At 41.0% G+C, this 23,865-nt stretch overlaps 1 protein-coding gene across 1 annotated transcript in view; it reads right to left on the bottom strand.

Moving 5' to 3' along the window:
* Nucleotides 1–8,826: 8,826 nt before the first annotated feature.
* Nucleotides 8,827–23,865, bottom strand: part of LVRN (laeverin) — a gene marked incomplete at both ends in the record, with an annotated part of 39,985 nt that continues 24,946 nt past the window's right edge. Inside the window, 9 exons of the mRNA XM_080362649.1 lie at nucleotides 8,827–8,973; nucleotides 10,533–10,608; nucleotides 11,829–11,969; nucleotides 14,863–15,033; nucleotides 18,324–18,431; nucleotides 19,023–19,117; nucleotides 20,006–20,159; nucleotides 21,418–21,473; nucleotides 22,985–23,124. Of these exons, the coding sequence (XP_080218775.1) occupies nucleotides 8,827–8,973; nucleotides 10,533–10,608; nucleotides 11,829–11,969; nucleotides 14,863–15,033; nucleotides 18,324–18,431; nucleotides 19,023–19,117; nucleotides 20,006–20,159; nucleotides 21,418–21,473; nucleotides 22,985–23,124 (1,088 nt within the window). The remainder of the gene's footprint in view (nucleotides 8,974–10,532; nucleotides 10,609–11,828; nucleotides 11,970–14,862; nucleotides 15,034–18,323; nucleotides 18,432–19,022; nucleotides 19,118–20,005; nucleotides 20,160–21,417; nucleotides 21,474–22,984; nucleotides 23,125–23,865) is intronic.

Below are 23,865 nucleotides of genomic sequence, written 5' to 3'. Positions count from 1 at the left end.
AGAGATGTCTGGGCTCAGAAACCAGCAGTCAGAGTTGTGGCACATTCACATATTCATCTGGAAATCACTATAGGACATCTGGTGCCACCCAAATTAAGAATAAGTTAATTTTCCTCATGATCAGCTATGGACTGAGCTGTAAAGATGTGGAAAGGTCACTTACCAACTAGTCTGTGCCTTCTCTTATAGCCCCAGATGTGCATGTATGGTCAGAAGGTGGCCTTGAAGCCACCTGGGAAACACAGACCAGAAAAAGAAATAGGTCTCATCTCTTGTAATTCAGCTTTTTTCTCAGAAAACTGATGAGAGAGCAATGGCCAATTCTGTGATAGGAGTCTGGAGGAGCCAGTCTTGCCCTCTCCCAGTAAAATAAAACAAATCTTCATGAGTTTTCACTCCCAAATCAAGAGCCTTTCTGTTGTATCTGGAAGTGAGGGAACACGTAGCTAAACTGTGAGAAATAATTATAAAATCATGTGCATCTTCTATTTGTCATGCAATAGGCAGAACAGATCTGCCAGACTTACCTTCTGAAAACCTGCAGTTCTGAAGGGGGTATATTCAGCTCAAAGTAATCAGTAAGTGAGAAATAAGGTTCTCCAGAATTTTAAATTGCACTTACCGAAGGAAGGGGCTGGCACAGCATGGGTTTACTGCTGCACAATTCCTCTGATAGTGGAAGTATGACATCAGTCCCAAAGTGACTGAAACAGAAGACAAATAATCAAAATAATGCTCCTCAGAGAAGCAGGCTGAGGACCAAGCAGGTAACCGTCTTAAAGGACCTCACACTTCCTGTCTTTATTATGGCTCTTATATAGCACTTAGCACAAAGACTGAAAATAGAGAAATGATATGAACTGGGATGAGAGTCCTCATTTACTACTTGCATCTTTTGTATGTTCACAGAGCAAATGTATTTCTTAGAGCTTTTTTTCTTAAAGGTAAGTAAACAAAAAACCCTCTAGTAACTACTCTAGTAAATACTGCATTTAAAAAAAAAAAAAAGATTTTTTTGATTTTTTTTATTTTTTTTTTTTTTATTCTTTTTTAGAACATGGATGTAGGAATATTTTACCACTTCAGACAAAACATTCTGGATTCTGTTTACCATCTCCAGTAGCCAAAATTCATCAAATAAATATGCTTCCCAATAGCTGAAGTGACAATGCATCCTCACAGTTCAGCTTGCTACCTTTCAGGATTGTTTGTTGCATTAGTGAAGACAACTCAGTCTCTTCCCGATACCTCTAGATGCTGTTTCCCAGCATGCTGCAATCACTTATGGCTTTCATTACTCTTTCCTAGAACACAACTAAATCCTAAAAAGCATCCAAAACTGTCAAGTCTTATAAGTTCTCCTGTTGTGCTTAGACAAATATCTTCATCAGCGATACGCATCAATTCTCTCAGGTATTTCACAACCCAGCCTGAGAGCGAGTAAATTCATTATTTACCGTGCTATTTTATTTCCCTTCAAACACTTTTAAAACCAAAAGCTGATCTAACATCCTATCAGCAGATCTTAGCTAGATTATTTAAATGCTGCTATACATACCTTCATTTTGTTCCACAGACTGTTTACCTTGTCGTGAAAAATAAACCAGAAATCCCCTAAGCGGGGAGAGAGGGGAAATCACAGTCTCCAAGGTACTCATACAAGAGTAAGACACAAACAAAAACCTACTACCTGTTTTATTCTCCTGCATTTTTCCACTATTCTTCTAATTTCTCCATATTATACATAATGGAGAACTAGGAATTATTAGCTCTATAAACACAAAAATTATAATTAAACCACCTTATGCCTAATATCTATCACCTTTTCTTCCATTTTGCTAATACTTATACAGGTGTATCTGAACTTTTTCCAAGTTGTTTGTGCACAAATTATGATATTTGTTTATCATCACATACGTGATAAAGTGCAGCCTGCAATCTAGTCAGAATAGTTATTACTGAGCGGGTGTTAGGCTGCAAGTGAGGATATACATGTAGATTGAAGTTTTAGGTGACATTTAGAGAGATTGATCCTGGTGTGGAAACTCCTAAGAGTTCCTAAAGGGACAAGTCTTCCCCACCATGAGCATGTGAGCTTAAATACACCTCAGGAGATACGATACAAAAGTCCCTACTACTGCAGGGAGGGAGAAAGAAAAGGAGAGAAACGGTTACAGAGTCATTAAATTTCTTTTAATTGTCATGGCAGTAATCCAATGTCGAGCTGATTGCTCCCTGTACGCCTCAGTGCACTCTGCCGCACAGTGTGCTCCGTAGCATCCTGCAGCCAGTACGAACAGGGCAGATGAAGACGGGGAAAAAAAGCATTTTTCTGTGTCACAAATTAATCTGTAACGTTCTTCTCCCACTAAGAAATAGTTTCTTGTGGCTCTGTGATTTTTGTCGTTAAAACGTTAACACAGAGTGAGGTCTTAGTGGTGTTCCTCCCATTTTATAATTCGTATCCTCCTCGTCCTCCTCCCCCATTTTTTTTCTAAACTGCCAGGTTTATCAGGTGTTTTTGCCTCTTCTGCTCCCTGGATGTTCAAACCAGCAGCAGCCGGGGTCGGAGGGAGCTGCCAGGGAGGCAGCACATGAAAGGCAGGGAGATAACTTTAGTGGCTGAGACGGCAAGGAGAAGAGGCTGTGAAAGGCTTGTCTGGGGCACAAGGACAGCACAAAACATAGTTCTCCATCCTCCCTGCCGCCCAGCCCGGCACTCGGGCTGCTGACAGGCCACCTCCTGGCTCATGTAGCGCTGCGCCCTCCGCACAGGCAAAGGAGCGGCAGCAGCAGCCGCGTCCTCCTGCCCGCCGCTTTGTTACCACTCCCGGAGCCAGAATGTGGCAGCATCGTTTTCTGGACCGGCTTCAGGAGGGCTGCCTCGGCAGCAGGGCTGGGTCCCACCTCCCCACACCCTCCGGGGCTCGGTGCTGCCACCGGAACTGGGCGTCCCACAGGCGGGGTCGCGTCCCCTCCTCCTCCAGTTGCGGGCGGCTGCTCGCCTCCCTACCCCCGCACTCGCCGTCCTCGCTCTTCCTCCCTCCCTGTCGCATATAGGTTACAATGATATTCCCTCTTCAAGCGTCATGTCCCTCTGTGTACCGGCTTGTCCGGGCGCTGGCAGGTGCTCCGCGGGCCGGGCCCGAGGGCTTCAGCCGCTTCTGGTCGGCTGCAGGAGGCTCCCTCTGGGGAAGCCTCATGGAGAAAGGGCAGAGATGCCAGTCGAGCAGAGGAGTGAGGGGGAAAATGAAAAAGCCACGAAGTGAGAAACACCAGTGCGAGCACCTGGGTCGGTGAGGAGGTGCTGTAGAGAGGTCCCCGCAGCCCTGGGGAACACCACAGTGGAGCAGGTGGATGTTCCCTGGAGGAACAGGGGCCTGTGGGGGGCACCCCATGCTGGGGCAGTTTGAGCAGCAGAGAGGAGCAGTTACGCACTGACCTCAGCTCCCACTCCTCCTTCCCGCTGGGCTGCTAGAGGACACGAGGTGGAAGAGGTGGGAGTGAAGATGAGCCTGGGAAAGAGAAGGCTGGGTGGGGAGAAGGTGTTTTAAGTTTTGGTTTTGTTTCTCACTGTCTGAGTCTATTTAAATTGGAAGTAAATAAAATGGATTTCCCAAAGTCAAGTCCATTTTGCCATCAATGTTCACACCTTGTTCACCCAGGCCCCTAAACAGGATACTTTCCCCTCACCTGCCTGGGAGGCTCCTCAGGGTACCAGGGAGGAAAGGAGGCATGGGCACAGTGGGGCAGCAGGGCAGCTGTGCCAGGAGCTGCAGAGGACTAGTGGGCTGGTGCTCTTGGACCTTGACTTAAATAGCTCTGAAGTCCCTCCTTCTACTGGGAACAGCCTGGTTTGCAGTGATGGAGAAACAGGCAAGGAGAGTGTATGGCAGCAAGGGGATAAAGCGCTGACACAGGATTTCTTACTGCCAGCCCTGGCGTTTGGAGGAAAGCTGGAAGCTATGTGCTGTGAGGCAGCTGGTACTGGCAGCTGCAATGGGGACTATGGGACTGTATTGATCAGCACTGTCAGGATTTAGGCAGTGGGGGCTGCTGGTGGGACAGGAACTGCCCTGTGCCCTAACAGGTGTGTCCAGCCAGCTCAGAAATTGGAAAAAAACAGGCCATCACACCCCAAAATTGCAGCTCAGCCGCGTAACACATGGCATCCCTGCTCAAACATATTTAAGAAAGAGCAGTAAGGGGACAGGAGCAAACAAAAGAAACAAACTGGAGGAGACACATGGAAGATGTTGTGGACTCAGCTGGAGATGCTTGATGCCAGAGGAAGGACAGCTCCAAGGCAGCTGAGGCCTGTGGGCAACTTAAGCCAGGGCAGGGACACTGGTGAGGAACAGCAGATGACCAGTTCTTGGACAGGATAACAACTGAGGGGCTAACAGCCCTATTCTGGATGAACAGCACAGAATCCAAAAGACTACAACATAATCCTTCAAAATACAGAATCACAGAATTGTTAGGGTTGGAAGTGACCTCTGGAGATCATTTAGTCCAACCCATCTGCTAAAGCAGGTTCACCCAGAGCAGATCACACAGGAATGTGTTCAGGTGGGTTTTGAATGTCTCCAGAAAAGGAGACTCCACAACCTCTCTGGGCAGCCTGTTCCAGGGCTCTGGCACCCTCAAAGTAATAAAGTTTCTCCTCGTATTCAGGTGGAACCTTATATGCTTCAGCCTGTGCCTGTTGCCCCTCATCCTATCGTTTAGCCCCACTGAAAAGAGTCTGGTCCCATTCTCTTGACCCTTGAGAAAATTCCTAAACATTGATAAGATGCCATCTCAGCCTTCTCCAGGCTGAACAGACTCAGCTGTCTCAGTCTCTCTCCATAGGAAAGGTGCTCTAGGCCCCTAGTCATCTTCGTCTCTCACCACTGGACTCCCTCCAGTTATTCCTTATCCTTCTTAAACTGGGGACCCCAGAACTGGATGCAGTACTTGAGATGCAGCCTCACCAGGGCAGAGTAAGGGGGAGGAAAACCTCCCTTGACCTGCTGGCCACACTCTTCCTAATGCACCCCAGGATACTGTTGGCCTTCTTGGCCACAAGGGCACATTGTTGGCTTATGGTCAACCTGTTGTTGACCAGAACTCCCAAGTCCTTCTCTGCAATGGTCCACCCCTAACCTGTACTGGTGTCTGGGGTTACTCCTCCCCAGGTGCAGGACCAACACTTGCCCTTGTTGAATTTCATCAGGTTCTTCTCTGCCCAGACCTCCAGCCTGTCCAGGTCTTGCTGAGTGGCAGCACAGCCTTCTGGTGTGTCAGCCCTTCCTCCCAGTTTGGTATCACAAGCAGACATGCTGAGGGTGCACTCAGTCTGTTCATCCAGGTCACTGATGAACAGACCGAACAGGACTGGACCCTGTACTGACCCCTGGGGGACCCCACTGACTACATGCCTCCAACCAGACCCTGCACCATTGATCACAACCCCCTGAGCTCTGCGATCCAGCCAGTTCATGATCCATCTCACCATGCATTCATCCAGCCCGCACTTGCTGAGCTTGCTTATGAAGAGGTTGTGAGAGATGGCGCCAAAAGCCTTGCTGAAGTCAAGGTAGACAACATCCACTGCTCTTCCCTCGTCTACCTAGCCAGTCATACCATCATAGAAGGCTATCAGGTTGGTCAAACATGATTTCCCTTTGGTGAACCCATGCTAACTACTCCTGATAACCTTCTTTTTCTCCACATGCCTGGGGATGACATCCAGAATGAATCCATCACTTTTCAGGGATGCAGGTGAGGCTGCCTGGCCTGTAGTTTCCTGGGTCATCCTTCTTGCCCTTTTAGAAGACTGGAGTGACATTGACTTTCCTCCAGTCCTAAGGCACCTCTCCTGTTCTCCAGGACCTTTCAAAGATGATGGAGAGTGGCTTTGCAATAACATCTGCCAACTCAGGTTGATCATCTGCCAATACCTCAGGTTGAGTTTCTTTGGGGAAAGAAGGGCAAGCAATGTGCTGAACAGGAGCCTGAACCTCTCCCTCTTAACCATGTTCTCCACATTCCAAATGGATTTTCCCTTGCTCTTTCAGCTTCCTTCATTTGCTTTCTCATCCTGTCTCCTCTTTGGACCACTGGTTCTCTCACCTCTTTTCATCTTCCCTTCCCAGCTATTCTGAACTAAACTACCCATAACATTTTACCCCTAAGCCCAGTAGGTCCAAACCACTTCCTTCTAACCACAGGTGACCACTCCACCTCTTCCTGAGGTCCTAATTCTCTCTCATTCCTTTCACTGTACATTCTCTTCCCAATCCTCGCCATCTCTCCTTAGTCTCCTGCCCTGTCACATATATATGCTGTAAAAACAGAACCAGTGTAACATTTTGACTTCTACACTACCAGGGCAGAGAGCAGGACCTAAGGCAAAAGGTCTTTTCACGTCATATCTACTTCTTTTTTCCCCTTCAGGGTCTGCTAAATGCATCCTGTCTGTCAATGACACACCTCCTCTCACTGGAAATTGCTTCATACACACACATCTGCACAATTACATGCCCCATTACACATACACAGTCTATGTAAGTACTGTAAAAGCTCATGTCCTAAAGCTCCATCCATGTCCTCATACTAATTTTCAATGAACTTCCTTTCACCACAACTCCACTCACAATAAAGCAGCTTTCCCACTTGCCCTGGTTTCCTCCCATAGACGTCTCCTTCCTTTGCTACATCTCCCAGCTGTCACTCTCCAAACTTGTGTGTCCAACTTGTACTCAACAGCACAAAGAGCTGCCCCTGTACAGCTGTCAGTGTGACATGCTACCAAGTGCAAAAGTGTGGACTTGAAGCAAGAGAAATTCAGATCTGTTCCTACTCAGGCAGCCTGCCTAGCAATCACCTTCACTGTCTGCCTCTGCCATGAAAACTGTGCTGCTATTCTGCAATACAGAATATCAGCCAAGAGGCACACATCAATTGGCAGCTGTAATTTGAAAATAACTTCATATTTTAGAATGTTTTAGCAATTCTTTACATATTGGCATTTCTAATTAAGATTTTTGTTGAGTAGAAAGAAGAAAAAGATAATATAATAATAAGAGTGGTTACTCATGGTTGGAAGTAAATGGTTTGGACCTACTGGGCTTAGGTGTTAAATGCCATTACAGGAGTTTAGTCCATAAATCCTTCAACAATGACTTTCTTGAGCTTTGCTTAGCCTATCCAATGAGGCACGCAGAGACAATGATTAACTAGTGGGAGTCACATGAAATGTTCATGAAAGACCCCTCTAACTCATCACAGCCTCAATGACTTCAACTGCTTTCTGAATGAACTTGATGAAGACTGTCAAGAAGGCACACGATTTTTTTGGCACTACCCCTCACCGGATCAAATGCTAAAGAGGTCAAATAATTCCACCACAAACCTGGCTGCACCAGCTGGTAATTCCCATACACTGAGTGGATCCTCAAATAGTTTCAAAATAGTCAGAAATTTTCTTTGCAGCCACAGAAACTAGAGGAGATTCATTGCAGTCCATAGGGCAGTGTTTTCCTTCAATGTGTTTACAGGGTGCCAGTGAAGATTCTTTTTATTAACAAGTCTGGGTTTTATTAATTGTCTCCTCACAGTGCAGTACTCTAAATTCTTGGGGTTTCTGCATTCCCACATAACTTTGTTGACCTGAGCAACAGTACAGTACTTTTTGGTCATAATACTCTTACCCCCCATACAAATAAATTGCATGGACAATTAGAGGTGTTCTTCATGAGCATTTCATTTGACTCCCACTAGTTAATCATTGTCTCTGTGTGCCTCATTGGACAGGCTAAGCAAAGCTCAAGAAAGTCATTGTTGAAGGATCCCATACTTCTTCAACTACAAGCTAATACAGTTTGCTAATACTAATGGACTGAATTCTGTCTGTCACTTCCAAAACGTTTCATAAGCAAGACAATTAACCCTATGTCTACTTCAGGAAGCAGCTCAGTGGAGTAAGAATGGAAACACTTGGTGATGTTGTAGCGGGATTAGTTTAGACTTGTTGCATTCTAGTGACATGGACAAAATGATCATCAGATGGTGGCGTCTATCCATTGCACAACAGGAGCTCATCATCCCCTAGATAAACTTAATCCAAAAATAATCCAGTTCACATACACAAAGACTGTCCTAGGAGTTGAAGTGTGCTAAAAGGAGATAACTGGGAGAGTCTCTTCAAAAGCACATTCCTAATCAAATGCAAGTGTGATTTTAGACACATTAAGTACAGATCTGCTAAAGAAAAATAAATTTTGAATGGCAAGACATTCATTTATTACAATTATAGTTTGTAGTTTCTTTAGCTCTTTCCTCCCTATGGCTCTTAAGCCATTCTTAAGTTTGTTTCATTGTGTTGTTCTAAGTTGTTGTCCTCTTCACAATTTACAAACATAAAGGTAGAGAGAGACAGATTAAATGAATTTCCAAGGTCATAGTACAAACCATAAGCAAAACAGAATATAAAACTTTTCCAGCTTCCTCATGTGTTTTTGCTACAAACTTGTACCACACCTTTCATTCTGATATTCAGGAAAAAAAAGGACTTAGGACCGTATCTGTATGTTAGATCATTACTAGCAACACATCCCTACTAATAGCTCATCTGGTAGGAAATAATTTAGATATAATATGAAAGTATATCTCTTTAGCTGAATCTTTCTTTTCTTTGTGAATTATTTTAGCTTGACTTTCCAGTTGGGAAGGCAACGACAGGACTCGTAAAAATATGCTTTATCTTTAATTACATCTTAAAATGAATATAAAAATACTAGTGGATCACACTCTAAAATATACTGGAAATGGTGTTTCAAGTCAATCATCTACATTTTTCTGTAACCAGTTGGCAGCTTTGATAAATAGTTCTCTCCTTCCCATATTTTCAACTTTTGTAAACTCCAGCAGTAGAGTAGTAGTCACTCTCTCATCCTCTTCCAGTGTAGCATTGTAAAAAACCTGCAACTGATGGAATAAACACATGAGCTTAGTTCACATCATTTCACTTGCAGCAAGCAGCTGTGTACCTGACAGAAGTGCATGGAAAAGAGGGATATGGCAGAGACTAAGGAGAAGATGGGACAAGCTTACTGATTAACAGTGAGGTGGGAAGGCTGCTTGCACAACAGGAATGTGCCCTTCTGCCACCCTGAAAATCCTTTCAAATGCAGCCAGCCTTACTAGTACTAGTGGTGCCACACAGTGTTTAGAGCTAGTTGGGTAGCAGAATTCTCTTGCGCTGCCCATTCTACAATCACAGAGCAAGAAGTCTTTACAATCAGTCTAATAAGCAGAAGACAAGAGAAGACTGAAGAATAGCAAAGAAATATATGTGAAGAGTGGAAAATGAACATGAAATGAGATAGATATCAGCATGGAAACCAGCAACCTAAGATGTCAGCAGCCCAACTTTTGGTACATTTCCTTAAGACACTGTGGCAAAGGTGATCTCTATACACAGATTTTAAAGAGGAAAGTGAGACAAGCTTTGACAATATTTATTGGGACTCAGTTCCAAACTTGAAGTTTAATTTAAAGGCTGGCACTGGGCTATTGCTTTTGTCATTGTGGGGAGTTAAATTATCGCTAAAGATAAAAGGTGAAAAACTTATAGTTCATGAATGTTAAATAGAGATTTATTTGATTTTAGAAGCTAACTATTTCAATTGATCTCCTCATTAAGCATCCTTTCTCAGTTACTTGCAGTATGCCTGCATCAGCCAGCAGCAAAAAAGGGAAGCAAATTTTTTCTCCTAATGACAGATACTAGCACTTCTGAGCTGGCATGGAAATGTGGATCACATGCAGACATCATAAAAGGTGAGATGTTGAGAAAATAAAATAATATTTTGGGAAGAAATCTGAGGAGACTTGGACTGGAGGCAAAAGAACAAGAAAAGAGTACGAAATTGGCAGTGACAGTTAACAATTTGTCAAGAGGTACTAGCATGGATTGTTGTGGGAAAAGAAGTAAAACAGCCTACAGCCACCCCCAAAGATTTCCACTCTTCAGCAGGTTTTCCAAAAGCCATCTCCTTTTTCCAGATGCACAGCAGCCTAATGAGAAAGTGTTGGTCATGGGTTCATCTGGGCTGCTGCGCAATCAAAAGGAAATAACTATATCACGTGTATAGGCCACCTGTTCAGTGCACGGGCAGGTGACCTCTTACCCCGCAACCATACAGAGCAGAACAACGTCCACCCCTGCACAAAAGCTCACTTGCATGCCGTGCTTCAGACCAACTGCTCACACAGACTGCAGGGCTGTGGGTGCATGTTCATATGCTCATTTTGCAGATGAGGAAATATCATTTTTTCTCAATGTCTCAACAGAGCAACATTATAAAATACATTCTATGGTTTCTTAAAAAACCAACAAAACAACAACAACAACAACAACAAAACAAAAAAAAAACACCAACCAACCAACCAAAACACACACCCCCCTCCCCCAACCAAAATATTTAAAAATCTGTATTTACAAACTGGCAATAAAATTGAAACTAACTGCTTCTCTGATTTACCTCTTGTATCTGTACATCTGTATTGACAAATCTTCCCATGACTTTTAATACCTCATGTAATAATTCCTTCCCATACCTGTAAAATTAAGACAGAGATCCTTTCATCAGCATGTCAGCAAATATACTAATTTCACCTCATTTGGAAATACTGTCACTATTTAGTTATTATTTGCCATGTTTGAAATACCAGCTAAGATGAAGTTTGCAATTATGTGCTCTTTTTCCCTGTAAAGAGATAGCAGTAATGTTCAACTTAGACATTTGAGCACGATGAAGCACATTTGGTACCCTTAATTTTCATTTCCTAGTAAGATCTGTTTTTTCTACTTTGGTAACATGAATTCTTTGCTTAAAACAGATAATCTTTGTGAGCTCATATAGCCACACTGAGCTAGAAAGGCTAACCAATAATGAGTCTAACAACTTGGTGTTTATGTGGATATCTTGAGGATGATGTATGAATTAATGCCCACACTATTATTTTAATTTTAAAATAATGGGTCCATTTCCCAGCAAATTGCTTATCAGGATGGAACACAGAAAAGTTCTGCAAGGGAACAAGCTGGTGCGACACAAATCTGCTACAACTTGCCTTTTCTAGCATTAGCAATACAGGTACAAACTCGAATGCTCCCAGATGGCTGGTCTTGGTTATGCTGCCACAAATGGCTCCCAATGGGCTTCAAGGCAGCAGGAATGTACTCTGCCACAGCCCTGCTGCTTTTCACCATTGCCAACAAGCATGGGAGGCTTCAGACAGACACCTGGGAACTTGCTGTACTCCAGACAGGTAGCCTAAGCTCACCTGCAGTTTACCTGCACCAGTGCAGGTAGGCTGGAGATGGGTTAGGACTTCAGTTGGGGATTAATGCTGTAGTTTCTCCTTGCAAGTGCTTGTAAATCTGTATGCCCCAATCCCCTAACTCTTTGGAAAAGAGATTACAATCTTAATCCAGCATTTTACACCCATGCTCATGAAATACTAGTGGATAAAGCCATTTCTAGAATCAGATTTTTCAGGAAATTTAACTCTTAAAAGCTCCAAAACAGTCATAGACTAATTTTTAAAGCATTCTGTGTCTGACATGAGCTCTTCTTTGACATTAAGCCCTGATCAGAGTTGAATCCCCTGTAAACCCTACTCAGCACACTTAAAAAAATGCATCAGTCATCACAAAAAAGCCATCTCCAGAAGGAAAATGTGCACCTGGATTTTACAGCTCAAACATAAAGATGGAGGAAGAAGCCAAAGAGCAACAAAAATGAAGAGAACCCAAAGCTGGTTGCTTACCATACCTTTCACTTAAAAGTGGCCAATTTTCTGTAACAAATTCCCAGGCTATATGGTGCCCAATATCCTTTGTCGCTACGTATAAGATGACATTTGGAGTGCAATTGGAAGAAAATAATGTATTGCTGAGTCCATATTGCAAGTACCTGTTAGAAAAGAAGGTAATAATTGTACCTGTCACTTGTTTAACAATTATGATCTAGAAATATCATCTAGATTGGGAAAATTCCTGTCTCAACAAATACCACAATGTATAGGGTTATACCAAAGCTGGTGTCACTCTGAGTTGTGTATTCAGCTTGGTTTGCAACCCTACATTGGTGAAACACCCCTGTCCTTGCACACTGACTCTCCACTTCTCAGTAAAATGAGGATGTAGCACATCAGGTGGATATACGTGCTTTTCTCATCTGGGTTACAGAAAGACAGCCATTCCTACCAGATAACCCTGTGAAAGTGTGAATTCCTCCACAGTTTCTGGAGACTCACTTTGCTGTGACAGAGATGGAGCCTAGAGAGTAAGCCAGCAGTGAGACACTCTCTCATGGTTAAACCTGAGCGACCTAGCAATATAACCATGACAGCCGCTTGCTCATTCCCACACTGCCCTCAAACAGGGGAGAGAATCAAAAGAGAAGAGAGAAATTTTGACTGAGATAAACACAATTTAATAAAATAACAAAATACTAATACAGTACTAGCAAATATATATATACAATAGAATATAAAATAAGAGATACTCAATGCAATTCCTCACAAACTCCATCTACACCAAGCAGCCAGTCCCAGGAAACAGCACCTGGTCCCAACACCCGATCCCGGAGAGAGAGAAAAGAGGAAAAAGGCAGAAAGGCTCAGAGGCCTCTACAAAATGGCAGAATGGCAAAAGGCTGAACTAAATAAACTCCCAAACAGAACTCCCCCAAATAGAACTCTTCCAAACAGATCCCGGCTGCAACAGCGAGCGAACAAAGAAGACGAGAGAAATTGGAAGATTCTTGCTCTCCTTAAATATGAAGCATGATATTAATGGGATGGAACACTCTTATTGATCAGTCTGGATGTCAGTCAAGCTCTGCCCCATCCATGTCCCCCACTTCCGTGATACCTCACACCTGTGGACAGAGCACTCAGAACATCCTTGGCTCTCAGACCAGAGCAATTAAAAACATTAACTCTGTGCTGGGGTGTTATCTCTTGTTCTCCAACTAAATTCAAACAATGACTGTCCTAGCTATGGAAATGTTTTTAACTGCATGGAGAAAATTAACCCATTTTCAGTCAAACTAGCACACACTCTGTTATGCAAAGGTGACCTGTTCATAAAGTCCCCTATAACAAGACGAAATAACAGGGTCTTGGATGCTTTTGTGGGGTTAAGGCATGATTTCAGAAGTATTTAAGGAACTACCTGCCAATAATGTCAGTGGCAGTGAGTGCCTGAATAGTTTGAAAAAGCAAGTAACTATTCTCTTTGTTGACTCAATCTATCACCTTGTATGCTCCTGCTTTTAAGAGTTAAGGAGTTCTCATAGGCTCTTGCAGGCAGGCGGATGGTGTAGATGAGCTGGGTTTCTCCCATTTGCATGCTGCCACCACCACACTTGACAGAACACACAAAACATACTGAGGGCCAGAAAAAGCCCAGCTTGACATTTCTTACCCCAAAAGACCTCTAGGGTGGCATTTAGAGAAATAGATTGGCTTATGAGCTACTAAGGCACAAGGAGGAAGGAGGTCATCATGACTCTCTGAGCTTGTCAGAGACCAGTGCTAGCCTGTGCCAATGACAAAGTCAATAAAGGACCATAAGGTACGTAGAAAATCAGTACAGCTGACTGGAAATCTCTTTGGAACCCATCTTGCTTTCTTTTCAGGCATATTTGTTCTATCTTCACAAGAGCAGGTATCTGGCAGGAGAACCATCTCTGCTACTTTGAGAGCTTCAAACCCTTTCAGCTTATGCCAATCACTGGCAAATTTCTGTTCTTTGACAAATCCTTTAGGTAATGTGGACATGACAGATAAAAAAATTCACCTTCAGCATATCTTTGCTGATAAACTGAAATTATTTTATATGGATGTCAGTGAAAGATAATAAACACAGTATTCCAAACTGTGTTCAGGAAGAGTTTGGACAACACTCTTAGATATATGGCTTAACTTCTAGGTTGCTGCACATGGACATCAGTAGTTAGACTCAAAGATCTTCATGGATCCCTTCCAACTCAGGATATTCTATGATTCTATGCTTTTATTAAACCAGAAATTAAAAACAAAAACACAAAACAAAACAAACAAAACCAAAAACAAACAAAAAAACCAACCAAACAACCAAACAAAAACAACCACTTTGCAGCGTGACCTTTGCTTCAAATGGTGAACAGCTTGCTAGTAAGTCTATTTTCAGTTTTGCCCTTAACCTGGGTGACTTGACTTCCACACAGAGGCTGAAAAGACTATGACACTTTAGTTTGCAAACAAAATAAGCAGGGGAGAAGAAGTCTGGGAAAATTGCATAAAATTATAAATGCTAGGGGGGAATGTCAAAGCAAATTATGATAATTACTTTTTCTTACAGTGCAGAGAGTAAGGGCAGTGAATGATTTTCAAGTTAAAAAAACTACATGAAATACATTTAAAGCAAAGAGGAAGCATCTTTCTGTACATGTAATTATAGTAGGTGATGTGTTGCCGTAGTCTGCTAAAAAGCCTGAAGGTATAATTTTAGTTCAAAAAGGTCACTAGATATATTGACAGAAGACAGGCTCAGTGTCAGACACGACACAGTAGTTACCAGCTCAGGAAATCTCTTTGTCAATGATTGCCAGCACCTGGGATGTTGTACCAGCAGAAGGATCATTTGTGTTTCCCTGTTTATCAAACCTTCTCTGTAAGAAAACTCTTAAGATTCTTCCAGTGGTCTATATGACATATGCTTCTGAGGCAGACAAACCTCCCTCAGGTTTGCACAGCACTGTATTTGTGTTCTTATGATTATGATCTATATACACAAATATATACTTCGATCAAGGTCACCTGTAAAGTAACCATGACTCTCTGGCACAGCTCATAGCAGAGAGCAGGATGTCTTTATCTTCCTTTGTGGTGTCAGAATGGTTATACATTTCCCATGCAAAATTCCATTCTTTATCACTTCCCACTGCAACACCATAGCAGCAGACGGTTCTTCTAATGAAAAAGGGAATTCTGCAAAGAAAATATGATTTAAAGGTATTGTATAGTTCTAAAGTCAAAACCAACAGTTAACACGTAACTGAAAACAGATGTTTATTTACAGTTAAAAGATGTACAAGAAAGGAGATATAAAATAGCAATCTAAATAGAGCTAGTAAATTTGTTTGCTTTATTCATGATTTAAACATTTTAAAAGCATGCAGTTTAAAGGCAAACCAAGACCATCTTTTAGAACAGTTGGACCTAGCTATTTTGTGTACATACAGTGTCAATGCCACTGTTTCACATCGGAGCCAAGGACATGGAGCACACCATTAAAGTGTGTATGGCTGCATGTAGGCATCACCCAGACAAGCCCTTTCAAACTTTCTTCAGTGAATGTATACAGTAGCAAGAGCCATGTGTAGCACCAATGGAAACAGAAGGGACATTTCTCCATGCAACATCCTATTACTCCCACCCTAGGGGAGGGTCCTCAACATGGTGATGAATTTAAAAACAGAAACTAAATGCAGACATTATCACTGTAATACTCCACGTGCAAAGGCTGAACATATAATGTATTCTACTATCCAGGCTATCTGAAAACAGTTTAAATTAATGGTAGTATGGATTAATTCTCTGTAGGAGAATGGGTTTCATTGCTACAAATGAAACATTTAACTTCGCAATGATGAAATACTGTTTATCTGCTTAGCATTACATAAGACCAAGATTGTAAGTATAGATACCAGCAGAAAGAGAGGCAATATTAGTCAGGAGGAAAGCTACACGACAGTAATCTTCAAAATGTAGAGACAAGTTATAAACTCTGGAAACTCAGAAGGAGTAGTGGGAATGAGGATAGAGTCAGGTGTTTTGCATGGCAGACATCACTTGCTAAGAAGTAAAAATGCAAGATGCTGGTATTTTGATAGTCTTGTTGTGGGTGGGGGATTTCACTGGCATCATACAGAAAGTGTGGACATGTTCTTTATTTACTGAAAAACATAATTTGTATTTTTTTACCTGGATATGTTCTCGAACATAAGGGATTTGCCACCAAGAATGATACTTAATGAGGCTGAGTGGTTATGTCAAGGTAAAGAATAGTCCTGAGAAGAATCCATTTATGACAGGTCTTATATGAGTTACAGTGTCCAGTAATTTGTTTAATAATAATTTCATAATGTTGCAGAAAGAGGCCACAGTAGGGTGATAACACGGTAAAGCTGCTTTGGCTAAAATACAGCTATTTATTTTGCTACTGCAGCTGTTCCAATAGCTTCAAGAAAATGTTGGTTACTGAGTGTAAAGTTGTTCTGGGTGAAGAGCAAATAGACAAGCTCTGTGTGCCATTTGGCTGCAGCTCTGATGTTTGGCACTGAAGGCAGGCAGCACGGGACAATGGTCTACTGGCTGGTGACATCTATGGTGGGCCTGAAGTGGTTTATGCTGTGTAGTTCACAGAGGAAGTCCACTGTGGTCCAGAGGGACTTTGGAGCTTGAGGTTATATTAGATTGGGGGGTGGGGATTGTTAGTCTTGATATTCTTTTTCTGGGAGTTGTTGTGTGGTTTGATATTACTGGCCCACCAGGATTGTCTCATTTCTGGATCTTAGGGAAGATGCAAAAGCTGCTGGGAAGAAGGGTGGATTATTTTACATAATTTTCCTGGAGCTAATGCAGAAGTGATATAGTGATTTCTCAGCTTTTGAGGGCAACAGCAGTATATGGTTATTTACCTTTAGTAAATAACTGAAATAGTCTCTCCCTCTAGACTCACTTCCTTTTTGCAAAAGAAGACAAGTCAGTAACAGCACCACAGAGACTACATTAACTTAGCTAGCTCCACTCCTATAATTTAAAAAGAGTAAAACTGAGAAATTGGCTGGGAATCATGGTTCTTGGCTTCTTATCTCCATGGAATAGATAAAAATGCACCATATCAAGTCCAGTTAAGTTCTGCCAGGAACTATTTGGAAATGTTCAGCTGAAAGTTGATCTGACAGGGAAAAGCATTACTCCCTTCCACAGATGTGAGAATCCTACTGGGTTCCACCTGTGGCAGAACAGCTATAGTGTGCTGTTAAGAATTTTGCACTCAGAACATAAAGGCATCTAAAGGGATCTGTGAACTGTGAGTCAAAAGTTTATTGTGCCCTTTTCTTTCCAGCATATGAAAAGCCTCCTCTTTCACTGAACAGAAACTGTGAACTGTCAACTGTCATTTGAAACCTAAGAAGTGTTCAATCTCCCATGTTTGTTCGGGTTTTTTTTTCCTTAAAAGCTAATCATTTTTTTTCACTTAATAAAATTCTTAGTTGCATTTTTTTCCACACTTACAGTTTTGTGAAGTGTTAGGCTGGGATAGTAAGAATATCTCTCTGGAACATAGCAGAATGTATTTAGGCTATTTAAACTTCTCAGTTTAACCGATAAGCACAATTTGGTTTTTATGAGGATGATCACTATGAAGCTGTTTAAAAAAACCACAAACACAAAACTACAAGTTCAGTTAACTAAGCCAACTACATATATCAACGGGGATACAAGTAACAACAAAATATTTATTCCAACAAATAAAAATTATATTAGATTTTAAATATTCACTCACCATTGCCAATACTACTATACTATTGCACAGAAAAGCATAAAAATAAAAGAGGGAGGAAAAGAAAGTAAGTGTTTCAATACATCAGAAACTTTATTTAACAATGTAAATACTCGAATACAGGAAGTCTGCTCCTGGTAGAGCCCAGATTCCATCCTCACAGATCAGGAACCTGACTGCCAGGCTCCAATATCAGCATAAGAACTGAGAGCTGTTCCCAGCACCTCTTTACACAAATATAGCACATGCAAGGCAATTTGATGGGCTCACCATGGGAAGATGTTTGTATCATACAAACACCATTTCACTCAGTATTGCTAAAAGAAGCTTAGAAATTGAGTTGTTATACAGGAAAACCCTAGGGCTGTACTGCAGCAAAGGGCCCGGACAGTATGGGATATTAGCCCTTATCTGAGGTTTCTCTGTTATGTAGCTAAGCAGATTCTGCTCTTCATGACAAAAATCTGCATCCTTCAGCCTCTAAAGTCCATGTAAACAGCAACAATTATGAAATCATCCTAAAGCTGGGATTTGGGGAAGAGGATTTGTTGTGGGCGTGAGCACAGTTAGGCTTAAGTTCTGTCTTTCTATCAAGAAAGAAGAGCAGCATACAGGAGTATCTCTCATTCTGCCTCCCCCATGTCAGAGCCCTTTAACTTTCCACCTCACTTAGGCATGCACACCTCTAAGAACACATTATCATTCTTACTTGTAGTCAGGGTTGTCCATCCACTTAGCATACAGCTCAGATGACAGGTTCAAACAGTCCTGGAGGCCCAGCCAGCATGCTGTTCCAAAAAGTTTTTCCAAATACAATCTTGAAAGGAAGCCAAAATAGCAACAACAAAAGATATGTATTCCACATTTGGAGTACTTGAACTGTGCTTGACCAGCACAGTTTCAGCACATGATGTCATTAACCCAGAAGAACCTCTACTAGAAACAGTTAAGGTTTAATGAAAATAATAAAATGAACTACCAGTAATGGGTTCCTGACATCAGTGTTTGTGAACATTAGTGAGGCTACCAATTTACTATAGTTTTTTGTTTGTTTTATATCATTCTTGGTAGTTTAAGAGACTAGTTGCATCTAGTTGAAATCAATCTGACACTCAAGACTGTGGCTTCATTAGCCTTGTAAAATGAACTATTTTAAAATTCTAATAGTTGATCCATAAATCACATTTGACGTTCATTGCTGTTCAGTTTTTCCTCAACTATTAATAGCAGCTGCCTGTTGAGTGTGTTTTCCCATAAACAAAAGCTGGTAGCCCACTAAATGGACTGAAAATATGCCATGCTATCCTGATACTGCAGTTTCATTGGAGGTGTAATCATAACTAACCCACACTTACAGGACAGTGAAAATCACAATTCAGTTACAGTCAAATTAAAGCAGAATACTTACTGAGCAAAATAGTCATCTTCCAAAGCATCAACATTTTGATGAATAAAACCTGCATAATAATGGTATATTGGCAACATTCGCTTTAAAAGGTATTTCTTTCAAAAGAAGGGAAATAAAAATTACTTTAATTTAGATGCAAGTTTTTCTTTTACTGTATTTTTCTTTACTTAGATTTATCCTGAAAATTTACTGCTATTAATTTCTTGACAACGCAGCACATTAAAACAAAGTATGTAAATTTGGTCTAAAATCCAATACACCCGTACATCCGTTCAAACATGGAATTTACCACTTCACATCACTTGGACCTTTGAACTCATTATGAAAGAAAACAAATGCTCATTCTCAGATAAAAAGATGGAAAAGTTCTCACATATTTTAAGCATACCTTTACATTTAGAACTTAAGAGAACTACCATTATGGGACTGTACTTTAAAGTGAATTCTTCAAATAGAAGTCAAGGAAATAAACAAGACAATATTATCTCAGGTAGCTCAAATATGGGAGGCAATAATCTCATTTAGTATCCAAACCAAATTCCTTCTTTCTCTCCATGAAGTTGAACTGCAAGGCAGTATGAATCCCCAGGCACATACATTCTATATCCCCTTTGTACATAGCAGTTTTACTCTCATTACTTACTACTGACTATTTACTACTGACTGATAGCTTTATTTTCCAGATCCTCTGTTTTGCAAATAAATAGGATCAAGCTTAATATAGAGAATGTGAATAGATTTCTGCTTTACAGTAATAATTGCTCCTGATTCAACGATATTTATCATTGACTGATATATACAAATAAGTACCTCCTCCTATTTAAAAAACAAGAAAAAGGTTGACAAAATCATGCAAAGGGCATGACAAGAACTGTGACCCATCATAGTCTTCATTACATTCATTTTAGTCTGACTTTATTAAATAGTCTAGCATCTTTCTTATAATAACTAACAAAAAAATAAAATAAAATAAAAGGTGGTACCTTTAAAAGTGGATACAATTCATAGTTCTTCAGAGTACTTTCCAAATTCTTGGGTACTAGGCTTGACAATACCACATTCCATATGAAGAGTTCATCTTCTTTGGCAAGATATTTTGTTAGTTCAAGTGCTGTTTCAATCTCAATGTATCCAAACCTATTTCAAGACGAAACCTCATACTTGAGCATATCTATTCACATTAATTACCTACCACAAATTTCTGTTTATTTATGAAACTGACAATAAAACATCAGGGAAAGTGACCTAGAAAGGATGTTGGAAAAATAAAATAAATACAAAACAATGGTGCCTTTAAGAACACAATGCCACTGTCAAAGTTACAGGACAATCGTGGCAGTAAGCATGGCATTATGCAGACTGTGTTCTCTAGTGTCTGTAAGATACAATAGAGGCGCATTTACAGCATGCTTCACTTCCACTAAATCAAAAGCAAGTAAAAGAGCTCTGTTTTGAGCTAAAATACATATGTATTTTTCTTGCTAAACAACATATTTTCATTACAGGTTCTTTTGTGGAATATACATTATTGTAAAAATCAAACAATTTAATTTGCATGCACGCTATCCTTGGAATTAGCAACCTCAGCATGGCACTTGTGTGCCTCACTGTGGAATTCATAAGGAATTCATTCTTTCCTGATAAAATTTCAGTTCAAGCTCCTCTCCTCCAGAACAGGAACATTTCTAGTGTACTTCCACAGAAGCACAGTTACATTCCTTATTATATAGTAGGTTTGAGTTCTCTTATGAGAAAGGACATTTGTATGAGAGGGGGAATGGGACATTTTTACTTCTTCCTCTCAGATCTGCTTCCACAGGCTATGAGATGGGTGAGTATGCTTGGGCCACTTTTCCCCTGAGCTCCCACACCATAGGTGTCTGATGCTCTTGGGATCTCTGGTACGTCTGAGGCACAGACGTATCTATTGCTTCTTCAGCTCCCTACAGTACTGGCGACCTCTCTAGCACCACTGACATGAACAACCAAGTCATCCATCAGCAAGGGGAATGAAAGAGGGGTTAAGCGTGATGCATAGCTCATATCTCAGCTTGGCTGAGATAGCCCAGAATAAATCAGGGAAAATTCAGAATGTTCATTCAGAATCTTTTTTCTGTTGCAACACCTACAGGTTACTACCTAAAAAAACTCAAGACAGTGCCATTATTTAAAAGATTTCCTAAGAGCTGGAACAAAAACTTAAAAGAAGTTTTGAAAGAAATCACTGAGCACTGACAGAAGAATGGAGTAAATACTTAACTCCCCCACCATCTTACCAAAACAGTTTCTGTTCTTAAGAGGCATATATGGGTAGAAATAACCAAGGCAGAAGTAGCAATATTTACTGCAATCATGTAGTTTAATCATTTTCTATGACATACCGAAACATACTTACTGTGTCAGTGCAAAAACATCATCTATCAGCTGGATCCTGCTGACAGCAGGAATAGCCTGCAGAAAGGATTCATGTAGTGTTAATATGTCTAAACATGTCATTTAGAGTTTGAAAAAGCTTTACTATCTTTCAGAAAGATCAGACAAGTCCCCAACAATTTTTTTCAAAGCCAAAATCTTCTGTAAAACATCAGAACATGGGTCCTGCATTTTAAGCTGAAATTATATATGTGCTTTTAGGGAAGTTTATCTATATAAATACAAAAATATATAGCTACATAATATATTTTTATATATAAATATACAGCTACAGTTCATTAAGCATGGAATTTCAAGACCCATCTTACTTACTTGCTGTAATGAAAATTAAAATTTGGAAATGCTACATCTCCTAAAAATATCCTCGTTATATAATTTTGGTACTTTTTTTTTCTTTTTGAGGCTTCCATTCAGAATACATACTCAGACTAGTCCAGAGCAGAGTGTCTCGTACTATCATGAGTTAAGTGACCAAGGCAGAGCTGTGGGTGAACTCCTGACCACAGTTCGTGCTCTCATGGAGACTGCTGGTCCCTCCCCATCTCCTCCCTGCTTCCATGCCCCTTCAGCTCAGCTGCTGCTCCAGCAAACCTTCCCACTGATCAGTTCTGAAAAACAGTCCCAAATCAGCACACACTTGTTTTCCTGCTGACTTAGATTTGCTGTCAAAGAAAAAACCCAAGTAGAAAAGAAGCCACTGTGCTGTAATAAAGGTTTAGCCGCATTGCATGCTCTGATCGGCCTCAGGTACAGACCTCCTGGAGAAGTCGTCTGACTGCTCTGATAACTATTATGCTGAAAGATTAAACTTTCTCACAGTTGTTACCAAAACCAATGAGATGATATTACTACTGGAGCCTCTGGCTCACTCTAGGGTTAGGCAGCGTTAAATACTATGCAGACCCATATACAACTACATGTATAGGCTGCTCTATATTGCTTTCACCTTCAGCCCAAGCTGTGGTAAGTCAGAGGTGATATGAAATCTACTCTGAGTATAGAGTATGTACAAAATTTAAAGGGCCCAAGTAGAACTGACTGGAACTTCTAAGAAAAATCTAAGCAAAAATAAGCAAAAACCCATGTCAGATGATTTATTTTTAGTTTTGCTGGCAGAAATATTGTGCTTTGAGGAAATGGGAAATAAAAAGCTCTCTCCCAGCTTTCCTTCTCCATGTTTACCTCAGAGCAGATAAAGCTTAGTCACACATCTAGACCAATAACTCTTTGTGCCAAATTTAAGAGAAGGGAAGAACCACAAGCTGTTAAGACAACTTTGAAGACAGAATGCCATCTCATGTGAAATTAGTTTTCACGCTTATGTGAAACTATTTGGGTCTGTTCCTGTTCCACTATAGAAGGTTGTCAGTGACTTTGGTGGTGCAACAGTGGATCATTTCTTCTTATGTGATACCTGAATTTCTCATTATTCCAGGTTTTCATCAATGTGACTACTGGTAAAAAACTGGCAAGAACAGATACATGGAAAGAATCTGTTTATAAGCTTGAGAAAACAAATATGATGTTACCTTCGGATCATTTTCAAGCAAGCGTGCTAATCTTTTTAAGTTTAATTGATCATAGTTCACTCTGTAGTAGCCACTTAAATTTACATTTAGCAGGATCCAGTCATATTCTGACTCCGACACTTGCATTTCAGGAAACACTTCTGTAAAGTGACATTAAAAGATATTATTTTATTATCTGTGTGCTCCTAAATTCTCTTGCATATATAAACACTGGACTCAGTGCTCCTCTGAGATCTGAGACACAAATCTGAGGTTGGACTCAAAAAGAATCTCCCACAAAAATCCATGCATTTGTGATCTCTGCTCTGCAAAGCACAAGAACTTCAAAAAGCAACTGACCCCTCCGGTACTGAGCACCTTGAGATGGTAAAGGGGAAGCTGAAGACCCACTTTGATCCTGCCATTTAGCTCATAGGCAGCTGGGAGAGTTAAGAAAGGTCACCCAAGAATAAAGTCTGGATGAAGGGCAACACCCTCACCTGCCTGCTGCAGGACACAGACCCCAGCATGTCTGCTGCCCCAAACACACTGCTTGGTACCTTACCGAAGAACTGACCATCTACCAGTATTCACATCAACACAGATCAAGGAAATCAAAACAGCTAAGCTTATGCAAAAAACAAGCGAACAAAAATTTTATTTTAAATAAATGTCCCGTAGTCCCTTTGAGTTACCTCACTCACTAAAGGCCGCTTTCTGAAGTCCCATTTAATCTCACTGCTACCTCCTTTATGTATGCTTGTCTGATCACTTGCTCCTGTTGGCCGACAGCACATCTGAGAGAGCCAGTGCAGCCTTGAAAGCTCTGAGCTGCCTCAACAGAAAAGGATTTACATGCTGCTTTAATTGGCTACGATCATCCTGAATTAAGAAGATGGTAA

This window comes from Nesoenas mayeri (genome assembly GCF_963082525.1).
Source record: "Nesoenas mayeri genome assembly, chromosome: Z".
Classification (NCBI taxonomy): domain Eukaryota; kingdom Metazoa; phylum Chordata; class Aves; order Columbiformes; family Columbidae; genus Nesoenas; species Nesoenas mayeri.
Note: the sequence above shows the minus strand (reverse complement) of the source record. Positions and strands in the feature narration are given on the sequence as shown.